Raw genomic sequence first — 13,147 nt, 5'->3', positions numbered from 1 at the left:
GAATGTAAGAAGTGATAGAAGACTTGGGAGATGGATTCAGGGATTGGTGGGCTTTCAAAAAAAGGAATGTTGAAGGACTGACTGGCTGGCTTTAAGTTGTAAAAGTTTGGTCACTGAAGTGAGGATGTAGCTGACTTTCTGACTGTACAGAACATAGTCATAGTGAATGCTACTGCCGATTGCCCTTCAGAATTGTGGAGCTTTTGGGCTGGCTGGCCCTCGTAAGCACGTGTGCTGATGAAAAACCCATCAGTTGATCTGGTGATCCGTTGTCCCTGATCCACTGACTCTTGTGTTTACTAATTCATGGATTAAAACTGTGGCCAAGAGGCAGGCAGTCTCTCTCCACCCTTCTAGATTTTGAAGGCCAGGAATATTTTATTCTCATCAGAGTATCTTTAAAGTCTTTTCATTAGTACAGATTTTATTTTTTTTAATTATTTTTATTAACATAATGTATTATTTGCCCCAGGGGTACAGGTCAATAAAGACTTTATTCTTAATGACAGGTTTGACAGAGTTATTAGATTTTCCTCAAAAAGCAGTGATTTTTTAATTAACATATAATGTATTATTTGTTTCAGGGCAAAAAGCAGTACTTCTTCATTTTTGATTGAAAAGCCAGGGGAAATTAGGAAACATATTTGCTCTCACAGCAGGTTGAAATAAAGAACTTCTCCAAAGGCATAGCTATAAGCAAGATGGCATGCTCATGTCAGTATTGGGTAGAGTATTGGTAACAGTATTTACTCTACTCTCTTTGAGTATTCAGAAGTTACATAGACGACAAAGCAATTACTGAGTATCACAAGCAGGTGTTCATTAGTGGTCAACAGCAGACAAATCAAGCCATGTTTATAAGTTGAGCTTCAAGAAAGTCCTCATTTGGAAAGGGCAGAAAAGTGGCAGGATTCAGATCAGAGTGGCATTTAGCAATCAGGAAGTTTAGGCAATAAAATAATTCTGCTAGTACTCTAGTAATACTCGTAATGTATGTTACCAGTAATGGAGCTGGTGGAGTTGGGTACTATAAGGTTTTTGTTACTAGATTATGCTAGTTAAGTATGACCAAGATGCTCATGGGATAGTGAGAAAATTATAAAATGATATAGGGAACACTGGCCGTTGACTTGGAAGAAAATAAGGGAGTGTTTTTTAAGTAAGGACCAATTAACAATTTGATTTAATTTAGACAATGTTTATTTTATACATGTACTGCTACATTCCATCAGAAAATGTTTCAATTTTATAAGAGTTCAACAAATAAAACACACTTATTTGAAAAAATTCAAATACTTAGGCGTTTAAATATAAATACAACATACAAAATAAATACACTGCACAAAACCACCCAGCCACAAATTGCTGTCTGCATCATTTCTGAAATATAACATACAGAAAAGTACATCATATACATTGATTGTGGTGTTTTCAGCTCTAAGTAATAGAAAAACTTAATTTTGTAAAGTGCCAGACAGTAGCTGGGTAGGCTCTGTGAGCCATATGGTCTCTGTCAGAACTACTCAACTCTCTTGTAGTGCTGAAGGCAGCCTCAGGCAAAAGAGACAAATGAGGGGGCACCTGGGTGGCTCAGTGGGTTAAGTCACTGCTTTCGGCTCCGGTCGTGATCTCAGGGTCCTGGGATCGAGTCCTGCATCAGGCTCTCTGCTCAGCAGGGAGCATGCTTCCTCCCCTTTCTCTCGCTCTGCCTGCCTCTCTCTCTCTCTGCCTGCCTCTGTGCCTACTTGTGATCTCTCTCGGTCAAATAAATAAATACAATCTTTAAAAAAAAAAAGAGACAAATGATATTTATTAGTGTTCTAATAGTGTTCTAAAACTTTATTTATGGACACTGAAATTTGAATATAATTTCACATGTCACAAAATATTCTTTATTTGCTTCCACCCACTTAGAAATGCAAAATCACTCTTGGCTTGTAGGCTACAGAAACAGGCTTTGGGTCCCATCTGAATATCTGAGTCACTTGTGGGAAAAGGCACAACTAAGCCAAACCAAGGCACTACAGCAATAATGTGAGTGGTGAATGCTGGTAGCAAACTTTTTTTTCTCCAACATTATTGAAGAAATACAAATTATAATGATAATAATATCTAACATGTGCTTTTCTTGTGTCTCAGACACTATTCTAAGTGCTCTAAAAATATTAACTCATTTATACCTCAAAGCAATCCCATTATTATCACTTCTCTTTTATAGAAAAGGAAACAGGCACAGAGAGGTTAAGTGGCATGCCCCATGCTGGAATTTGAGCTGTGGCCAAAAGAGTTTGGAGTTCCCACTCTTAACCACTACAATGTTGCTTCTACTCTGAAGAAAAAGGCAGTGAAGAACATTCTTAAAACATACAAAATTCTAATGCAGATAGCTCTGCACCCCGCTAAAATATCAACAGTAAGATAGATACTACTACTTTACATAGCATTGTTTTTAGCTGTTTTTAAAAATAATTTGTCTTTTCTTATGAATAAATGTGCCCCTAATGTAAAATTCACTGACCTTTCTTAACAATTGGTTCAGTAACGTCTATATTCATTAAAAAATACAAATAAAAAAGGAGAAAAAGAAACGTTACAATTTTAAAAGAACATTACACTTAAAATACACATTAGAGCAACAGCAGGAGTCACTGCCCAGACATAATGTGAAGTATGTTCACATTCGTGAAAACTACTGAACCAAAGCTACATATTTCCTTATGTACAAATACGGATGGATCCACGTGCACATAAACATCCACAGCCTGTCTTGCAGTGCGCTGACTCACATTAGTTCTACATACTAAAGGATTCTTCACATGTGTGCAAGGATGTCACCTGGTTTTTTCAATGTGTTTGTCCTTTTTAAAAAGCTTAAAATGGGGACGCCTGGGTGGCTCAGTGGGTTAAAGCCTCTGCCTTCAGTTCAGGTCATGGTCCCAGGGTCCTGGGATCGAGCCATACATGGGGCTCTCTGCTCAGTGGGCAACCTGCTTCCTCCTCTCTGTCTGCCTCTCCGCCTACTTGTGATCTCTGTCTGTTAAATAAATAAAATCTTAAAAAAAAAAAGCTTAAAATGTCTGGACATTGGTAGGTTTCTTAAAAAAAAAAAAAAAAACAAAGAAAACTCAAAAAGCAAAGAAAACCCCTCAGAATCTAATTGCTGCAACATGACTTCTGGCGTATCTGTTAACCCCACTCAGTACAGATTCTCCTTGAATTTTTGTCAAGAAACTTGCACATATCTGGAATGCTTGCAAAGGTTCTAGCCTGGCATCGTGGATCTGCAGTTCACGGAAGCAGCATTTCTCGATACAGGCGGTCTATGCAGTTACACCTCTGAGTGCTCCAAGTGCACCTGGCGTCAGCGATTTTGGAATGCTCAGGAAGGGGACTGATAGGAGCGTCTCAGGTGAGCTTTGGCATCTACCGATGGCTGCCTTGTCAGAAAACTTCCTGATACTCATTTGTTTTTATAGGATTTCTCTCATGTGATTTCTGTGTTGTGCAATCTACTAGGACTTCTGAACGAATGGTCTCCCTCAGATTTTATAATTTGTCGGTTGTCTGGTACTTAGTTAAGTCTGACATGTTGTCAAAACCTCTCCCTTATAGATTTAAAGAATTTCTGTGTCTTTTGTTTTCTGTCAAGGCAGACTGTGACCAAAATTTTCTGAGATAGATGATATTCCTAAGTTTTTTGTCTTGTGTGAATTATCCAATTATTCTAAAGGATGAATTCCAAAAGAAGTTCCCAATACATAGTATTTTTCAGCTGTTTCCTTCTGTGTGTGTCTTCTGATGTGTGGTAAGTTTTGATTTTTGCATAAAAGTTTTCCTACACTCCTGACACTCATAGGGTTTCTCCCCTGTGTGTTTTTTTCTCTCATGTATGATAAAAAATGTGACTTCTGAGAGAAGGATTTCCCACATTCCTTACATTCATAGGGTTTCTCTCCTGTGTGCATCCTTTGATGTAATCTGAGGACTGAATTCACGGAGAAAGATTTACCACATTCATGACATTCATAGGGCTTCTCCCCTGTGTGTTTTCTCTGATGTTTTGTGAGGTCTGATTTATAGTAACAGCTTTTTCCACATTTATTACATTCAAAGGGTTTCTCCCCTGTGTGAGTTCGCTGATGTACTGAGAGGGCTGACTTCTGGTAGAAGCATTTCCCACATTCCTTACATCCATAGGGTTTCTCTCCTGTGTGAGTTCTCTGATGAGTTTTGAGGTGTGAATTTCTAGAAAAGAATTTCCCACATTCCTTACATTTGTAAGGTTTCTCCCCCGTATGTGTTCTCTGATGTACTGTGAGGTGTGATTTCTGGGAAAAGGATTTCCTACATTCCTTACCTTCATACGGTTTCTCCCCTGTGTGTGTTTTCTGATGTACCATGAGGTATGCCTTAACATAGAAGAACTTCCCACATTCATTACACTCCAAGGGTTTCTCTCCTGTGTGTGTTTTCTGATGTTCTACAAGGTGTGGCTTCTGGCAGAAGGATTTCTCACACTGATTACATTCGTAGGGTTTCTCCCCTGCATGAGTCCTCAAATGTCTACTAAGAGATGATAGGTGATAGAAAGTTTTTTTACACTCTTTACATTCATAGGTTTCCTCTCTGGTGGGAGTTTTCTGTTGTACTGTGCGGTCTCCATTTCTAGAGCCAGATTCCCCGCATGCCCTGGTTTGTCCTTTTGTCCTTCGAATGAATATGCTGATGTATTACGAGGATAGACTTCTGGCAGAAGGACTTTCCACATTCGTTGCATTTATGGATTTTCTCTCTGGCTTGAGTTTGCTGGTGTTGTGTGAGTTCTCTATTCCTGGGGAGAAATTTCCAAATTCAGTAATGTCTAAGGCACACTCGCTGAGAACCAATTTCTAGAGACTTTTATGTCTATAGATACAGAATCTATAGAGTAGATTCACAGTTTCTCCACTATGAATGTTCTCTGACACCCACTGTGGTTTACCATTTGGTAGAAGGAACCTTCCCTTGCATTGTATGCACAGAGTCTCTCAAATGCCTGAGACCTATCTACAATGCCTCCCTTACTGTGTACCTCAGAAGAATTAAAAGGCAACTTCAAAGCTGGAATATCTTGGTCCTACAGAAGATCTCCATTATGGAAGAGAACTTTCCCATTTGGGCTATATGCTTCGGAATGCACTCCAGTGTTAGTTTTCTCACATTTAGTGTGAACTAGTGTGGTCCCACTTCCAGTACTCGCGTTCTTATTCCAAGGCTTCTAATCTTAAAATCAAAATCTTGGACTTGCCTTGAATTTTCAGCTCGGATTTCCTGGCATTTTGCTCCTCTGTCATGAATTTTCCAGAGATCTTCTATAAGGAAATCCAAAATTTAGTACTATATAAATCTCAATGTTATTAGTATGGTTGTAGCGTTAATTCTTAGGCTTCAGGCCAATCTCCCCAAATAAACTAACTCTCAAATGCAAATTTCTTCTAACCCACTGGTTTAGAAAAAACACATAAACATTAAAAACTATGGTACCAGACCCAGGAAGAAACGTAGTTATAAACCTAAGTACTTCTAGCACTTTACAAAAAATATGACTTTAAAAACTTGGGAGGAAAAAGTTAAGGGGTTTGTGGAGAATAGGGAGCAGAGAAGAAAGGATCTTTAGAGTGCTGCTGAAGACGACTTTGGGACTCAGAATGCTGTAAGCCCATGACAGACAAGAAAGAGTAAGTCGGATGAAAAGAAAAATTAGTAGACAGCTATGTCTACTGGAATATCAGGGGAAAGATGAAACTGGATGGAAAGCTAACAGGTCTTTGTCGCTCAAAATTAATTTGCTTTGTTATTTTAGCAGACTGTAAACTTCTGCTTGCTTCCCTCTGTACCCGCACACAACAATCCGGATGCCAACGCCAACGGGATTTTCTGGGCACACCGGTTTCCCCTTGTGTGGAGGAACAGTTTCACACTTAGAGCTCTCGCTCTCAGGCTTGGTCTCCTGTTTTCATAGTTTAGTTCCCACCTCTCTGTTTTTCAATTTACTACATGATCTCTAAAGAATTACTCAACATCATTCTGGAACCCTTACTGACCTTCATATTTATTCATCTTTAAATGCTTGACAGAAACCGAAAGATTATGAGCAGAGGCTTGGGACTGGAATTTCGTAGCATTTGTGGGGAAGACAGAAGATGCTGCTTGATGAGAACCCGGACAAGGCTAACTGGGACACTCAGGAACCAAGATCCTGTGTGTCTCTGGTCTTAGGAAAGGGGGAACCCTTGCAGGAGTTACTGTGAAGGGCACAGAGAAGACAGTGCCTGCCTCTTACTAAAATTCACATTCAGTCTCTCAACAGATACCTAGTGAACAACTACTAGAAACCAGACATTGTTCCTGGTCCTGGCAACAGCTAAGTACACAAGTCAGGAGTATAAAAAAAGCATTTACAGAAGCAGAGTGAGATCATCTTAGTAGTCTTTTGGCTTGTTTTTAGCTTTTTAAATCTTCGTGTTACAATACTCCTGAGTAAGGTGTGGTAGATTTTAGAAGGGATAATAATTAATACTTTGTGTGAAAGACAAACCACATGTAAAAGGAGGCATCAGCTCTGAAATAATGTAGTTGAGGAAAGGCATAAAGGTTTATAATTTGATATTTCAGAGTTTAAAGAGAAAAAAGGAAGTTAATAAAACCGGTGTTGAAAATAACTGAGGCATCTCATTGTTAGCAAAGGGAGGGAAGGACATTTGGAGAAAAATTTATCATCAGATTTGAGATCACAGTGTTCTAGAATTCCAGTAACTGGGAATTCTAGAAGAAAGATAAAAATCTAAGATGGGGTTGGGCAGCAATTCGATTTCATATATAGGAAAGAGAAGTCTATTTTTAAAAGTGTGGCAAAGGAGGAATTTATGTGGAAAAAACGAAAACTGGAGGTGTGATTTATGGTACTTGCATATGCAGATCCAAGAATCCTTGGGAGAGAGGAGGAAGCAGGCTCACCTCTGAGCAGAGAGCCCCATGCAGGGCTCGATTCCAGGACCCTGGGATCATGACCTGAGCTGAAGGCAGAGGCTTTAACCCACTTAGCCACCCAGGCACCCCACTATAGGGCATTTTAAAAGATGCCTAAAAATATTTCATAATGCAAAAGGCACCAACCATCTCATTAGCAACAGGTGCCACAGGTCCTCACTCACCCGGGTAATTCCGGTATGGAAATTCCACTTCCAATATCCACGGTTTCTTTTCCTTGTTTCAGCTTGAAGACTGCATTCGACTTATTCACATGGTAACCTATTAATGGGAAATTGTGTAATACAGATTACTTGAAATTTAAGGGATTCTGAAGGATGAGGAAATGCAGCTTTAGCAGAACAATTGAAGGTCCCACTTAGGCTTGGCAGATGTTCATCTAGTTCTGAGTAGCAATGTTAACAGAGATAAGCATATACTGAGCAATCCTTTATATTATTATCTCCTTAATAACAGGCAATAATTTTACTTAAGACAATTTTTTTTTTAAGAGATAGAGCACAAGTGAACGGTGGTGGGGGAGAGGTGGGAAGGGCAGAGGGAGAGGGAGAATATTTTTTTTTTGTTTTAAGATTTTATTTATTTACCTGACAGGGAAACAGGTCACAAGCAGTCAGAGAGGCAGGGAGAGAGAGAGGGAAGCGGGTCCCCCGCTGAGCAGAAAGACCAATGTGGGGCTCAATCCCAGGACTCTGAGATCATGACCCGAGCTGAAGACAGAGGCTCAATGCACTGAGCCACCCAGGCACCCCCAGAAAGGGAGAATCTTAAGCAGCCTCCATGCTCAGTGATGACAGGGCTTGATTTCATGACCCTGAGATCAAGACCTGCGCTGAGATTAAAAGTTGGATACTTAACTGACTGAGCCACTCAGAAAGCCCCAGGATATTTTGTTTTAGGTACTGTTTTAAGGGCTTTAAAATCACTAATTCATGTACTCTTTTGTAACAACTTTATAAGGTAGAAATTATTTTTATCCCCATTTTACAGACGAGAATACTGAGGCCTAAACCCAGGCAGTCTGGCTCCATGGTCTCTGCTTTCAGCCACTCTACTATGCTATTATAGAGGGAAGAGGAGTAATCTCCACAGAGGCCAATCATCACCTAGTGCCTTTTTCAACAGAGAAGACAATGCAAACAAAATGAATGGGCAAACAAATAAACAAGCGCACAAATTAAACAAGCACTCACAGTTTTGTGTAAAACTGATCAGACTTCTGGAACTACAACATGCATACAACATGTATGCTAGGACATGAGGTTTACAAATACCTCTGCAAGTTAAAAAAGCCTCTTAGGGTTGAGAAGCTACAACAGGCACCCTCCCTAGCTCAATCTTTCCTACAAATTTCCCTTCTTACACACTCACCTCTACTGAACAAAAAAACTCCCCACCCCCTTCTGCGCTCACTAACATCAGCAGCATTAAACCTCAGGCCACTTCTCCTCAAATTCTGCTCTGGGATAATCCAGTTCTCCGCTCCATTTTCCGTGGATAACACTCCGAGTGTTGCAATATGCTGCACGTTAATTCGTCCCATAACATGATCTAGTCCACGATTTGTCGTTTACAACAGCACATTACAACACCCCATGCTTTCTTCCACCTGGAACCAGAACACAGAAATCTTGAGCAAACGTGCTCCAGGTATTGCCATGGTTACACAGGCGGCGGGGGGTGGTGGTGGTGGTGGTGGTGGTGGTAAGGGGAAGGATTGCAGCGGGGACTCTGTGCAGACATCTGCGAAGTTCTAGATACGAGCTAAAATCGAATTGAATTTTCTGTTTAAGAAGATTTGGGACACTTCTTCGTTCATATTATGAAAGATAATATGTGTTTTTAAGCCTTTTTTTCATAGCAGAATCCTTTTGCATAAGGTTTGAAAGTTGCAAAAATCCCTCCCATCTAGGTAGAAATCTTAATTGGTTTCATAGATCGTCCTTCATCTTCTAGAAAGCTGACTGTCTTACACAGTAAAAGGGTACCTGGAGTTTTCCAAATAAGTACTTCTCAGAGACTGATATTTAATTGTGCAAGGCTGAGGTTCAAATATGCTTGGAGAAGTATGTAGGAAAAATTTCAAGCTTGAAACTCCTTCTTGAATAATAAATATAAAAGTGTTACTGGATTATTAATGTGGATGTCAAAGATAAATTTACTGTTTGATATTTTAGCAATTTGCAAAACTGATCTAAATTCTTTTTTAAACTCACCTAGGGATGCTCCCAAATTGGAACACACAAAGGAGGCTGTCAGATAAGGAAGAAATTACCAAATAGTAATTATTGCCAAGTTTCAATTCAGTAAAGCTCCAAAAGGACAGAATTCATATGAAGAATACAGGTGAGGTTTTTGGCTTTTACTTTCAGTTGCCCCTCCCCCTTTTTTCTGGCCCCATGAAGCTTGATTCTCTCTCCAATGACAGGAAGGATTCCAGAACTATTGCACACTCAGGTTTAAGGAATACATTTCCCCCCCAGGCGCCCCCAAATCCCTCCCTCTCTCCACCCCCGAGCAGCTATCAGGAAATGCCTGAGTGGTAACGCTGTCCTTTTTTTTCTGTGAATGGAAAGCCTTCCTGATCCTTTTTATCAGTAGGAATATCTGACAAGGCAGGGATCAGATAATTCCCATTTCTAAATCGGCTAAAATTAACAAGTCAGGAAATGACAGATGCTGGTGAGGATCTGGAGAAAGGGGAACCCTCCTACACTGTTGGTGGGAATGCAAGCTAGTGCAACCACTCTGGAAAACAGCATGGACGTTCCTCAACAAGTTGAAAATAGAACTACCCTATGACCCAGCAATTGCACTTCTGGGCATATACCCTAAAGATACAAACGTAGTGATCCGAAGGGGTATGTGCACCCAAATGTTTATAGCAGCAATGTCTACAATAGCCAAACTATGGAAAGAACTTAGATGTCCATCACAGATGAATAAATAAAGAAGATGTGGTGGGGCACCTGGGTGGCTCAGTGGGTTAAAGCCTCTGCCTTCGTCATGATCCCAACTTCCTGGAATCGAGCCCCGCATCGGACTCGATGCTCAGTGGGGAGCCTGCTTCCTCCTCTCTCTCTCTGCCTGCCTCTCTGCCTACTTGTGATCTGTCTGTCAAATAAATAAATAAAAATCTTAAAAAAAAAAAAGAAGATGTGGCATATATGTATACAATGGAATACTATGCAGCCATCAAAAGAAATGAAATCTTGCCATTTGTGATGACGTGGATGGAACTAGAGGGTATCATGCTTAGTGAAATAAGTCATTTGGAGAAAGACAACTATCATATGATCTCCCTGATATGAGGAAGTAGAGATGCAACGTGGGGGGCTGGGGGGGGGTAGGAGAAGAATAAATGAAACGAGATGGGATCGGGAGGGAGACAAACCATAAGTGACTCTTAATCTCACAAAACAAACTGAGGGTTGCTGGGGGAAGGGGGGGTTGGGAGAAGGGGGGTGGGGTTATGGACATTGGGGAGGGTATGTGCTATGGTGAGTGCTGTGAAGTGTGTAAACCTGGCGACTCACAGACCTGTAGCCCTGGGGATAAAAATACATTATATGTTTATTAAAAAAAAAAAAGATGGAAAAAAAAGTAAGGGAAAGAGTGCTAGTCAAGACTTCTCTTTCAGAATTTGAAGACCAAGAACAGAGGACTTTTGCTCCTATTCTTTCATTTCTGCCTCAAATATGGACGTGATTCTTGGTGGTGCTGAGCAAGCCCACAACGATGAAGCAACAAGAATGGGATGGAAGCCAATGTGCTAAGAAATAGTACATGTAAAGATGAGGGGCGCCTGGGTAGCTCAGTCGTTAAGTGTCTGCCTTTGGCTCAGGTCATGATCCCAGCATCCTGGGAATGTGCTCTCCATTGGGCTCTCTGCTCAGTGGGAAGCCTGCTTCTCCCTCTCCTACTCCCCCTGCTTGTGTTCCCCTCTCGCTGTGTCTCTGTCAAATAGATAAATATTTTTTAAAAAGTTTAAAGATGAAAAAGGACATTTGCCCCTGATGCCAGCGTTGAGCTGGTCATTAAAAATCCATACCTGCTTTCCTATAGACTTCATATTTGAGACAAGTAATCACTCATTATCTAGCCCATTAACAGGGTATTCTATTACTACAGCTGAATACATTCACTGTGAATATAGCTATAAATCAACATCTCAGACTGGGCTATTTGACTTACAATGTTTGTGTTGGCTACTTAGATGATGCTGAAAACACCCAAGTCCACAAACAAGAAAGCATACCCACATGTGCACCCTTCTCCTACAGATCATTAATGAATAATATGAACAATATGAATAATATGGGGATATTTAAAACATTTTTCCATACGAGTCTATGTTGTAGACTTCACCGAACATTTTAAAATTTCAGTGTAAAAATCTCCCCAAGCTAAGAAGGAGCCGACTAGAGAGAAAAGGAAGCATCATGTGTGCAGGAGTCAGTCAAAAAAAATGGCCCAGTGTGCTGTGGGGAGTAAGGGGGCTTGCAGAGCAGGCAGGATGATTTGAGAGCAGGTGCCAGGGGCAGATCATGGTAAATTGCTTACAGTTTATCTTATAGACAATGCAAAACAACAGGTCTTTTACTAGTGGAGAGATAGGCTCAGATTTCAGATAACTCATCATTTCAGTATTTTTCTGTAATGTAAATATAATACATAGCCAAGTGGATGTTTTAAACAATACACAAGTATATGAAAATGGAGGATTTCCTTGCTTTCCTACCTATCCTCTCTCAGAAGAGCTCCTAGTACTATTTGGTGTATATTCTTCTGGACTTTTTCTTTTTTGTGCATACTGTACCATCTATTTTATCTATTTATTCCTTTGCTTGCATCTGTCTCTGTCTCCCTGTATCTGTTTGTATATGTGTATATATCTCTCTATATATAAATATAGAGAGATATGGATATAGGTATATAGATAAATATACAAAGATAAATATGGACATTTATCTTTTTAACAAAGATAGAAACACCAAGAAAGATAAAATGACAAACATAGGATATATTAGTAGCATACTATTTTGCCCAAGAGTATATTGTTGATATCCTTCCCTGCCAGCACATGCAGATTTATCTCATCAATTTCTTTTTAAAGATTTTATTTATTTATTTGAGAGAGACAGAGAGAGTGTGAGAGAGAGCATGAGATGGGAGAAGGTCAGAGGGAGAAGGGGAGAAGGTCAGAGGGAGAAGCAGACTCCCCATGGAGCTGTGAGCCTGATGTGGGACTCAATCCCAGGACTCCAGGATCATGACATGAGCCAAAGGAAGTTGCTTAACCAACTGGGCCACCCAGGTGCCCCTATCTTATTATCCTTAATATACATACTGTAATCTATGCCAGGGATTGGCAGCCTTCAGGCCCAGGGGCCAAATCAGCATGTCTCTGTTTTTGCAAATAAAGTGTTTTATTTTTTTATTTTTTTTTTTATTTTATTTTTATTTTTTTTTTTGCAAATAAAGTTTTATTGGAACACAGTCATGCTCATTATTTTATGGATCATCTTTTTGGCCACTTTTTTTGTTTTTTTCATTAAGATTTGATTTATTTATTTGCTTTAGAGAAAGAGAGAGAGAGAGAGAGAGAGATGCATGAGTCCACACAAGGGAGGGGCAGAGTGAGAGAGAGAATCCTAAGCAGACTCCATGCCAATCACAGACCCCGATGTGGGGCTAGATCCCACCGTCCCAAGATCATGACCTGAGTTGAAACCAAGAGTCAGAGGCTTAGCCAACTGAGCTACCCAAAGGCGCCCATCATTTTGGCTGCTTTCCTGATGTAAGAGCAGAGTCAAGTAATCATGGCAGAGATCATATAGCATGAAACCCCTAAAATATGACTATTTAGCTCTTTACAGAAAAAGTTCGCTGATTTCTGGTATAGTAGGTAGGCATTAGAAAAAATGTCATTTTTTCCATATGATAGACACTTAAGTCACCCAATTGTTTTGTCACAAATAAAATGGGAATAAATGTTTGGATACATACATCCATACCCTTATGTGTGAGGAGAATCTTCTAGAAGTTGATTTGCTGTATGAACAGATTATCGTTAAGGCTTGTTTTGTTTTGGGGAAAGAATCCTGGTAGCAGTGTG

The 13,147-nt window shown here is 40.0% G+C and overlaps 1 protein-coding gene across 1 annotated transcript in view; it reads right to left on the bottom strand.

Annotated features, from left to right (window-relative positions):
- Positions 1–3,061: 3,061 nt before the first annotated feature.
- The window catches only part of LOC123394236 (zinc finger protein 25-like), a 55,787-nt gene continuing 45,701 nt past the window's right edge, over positions 3,062–13,147 (bottom strand). Inside the window, 4 exon segments of the mRNA XM_045087999.1 lie at positions 3,062–3,897; positions 3,900–4,697; positions 4,699–4,831; positions 7,194–7,290. Coding sequence (XP_044943934.1) covers positions 3,769–3,897; positions 3,900–4,697; positions 4,699–4,831; positions 7,194–7,290 — 1,157 coding nt within the window. The 3' untranslated portion in view covers positions 3,062–3,768.

Source organism: Mustela putorius, unplaced genomic scaffold (assembly GCF_011764305.1).
Source record: "Mustela putorius furo isolate JIRA1106 unplaced genomic scaffold, ASM1176430v1.1 tig00002074_pilon_pilon_pilon, whole genome shotgun sequence".
Lineage (NCBI taxonomy): Eukaryota > Metazoa > Chordata > Mammalia > Carnivora > Mustelidae > Mustela > Mustela putorius.
This window is presented reverse-complemented; position numbering and strand designations above follow the sequence as displayed.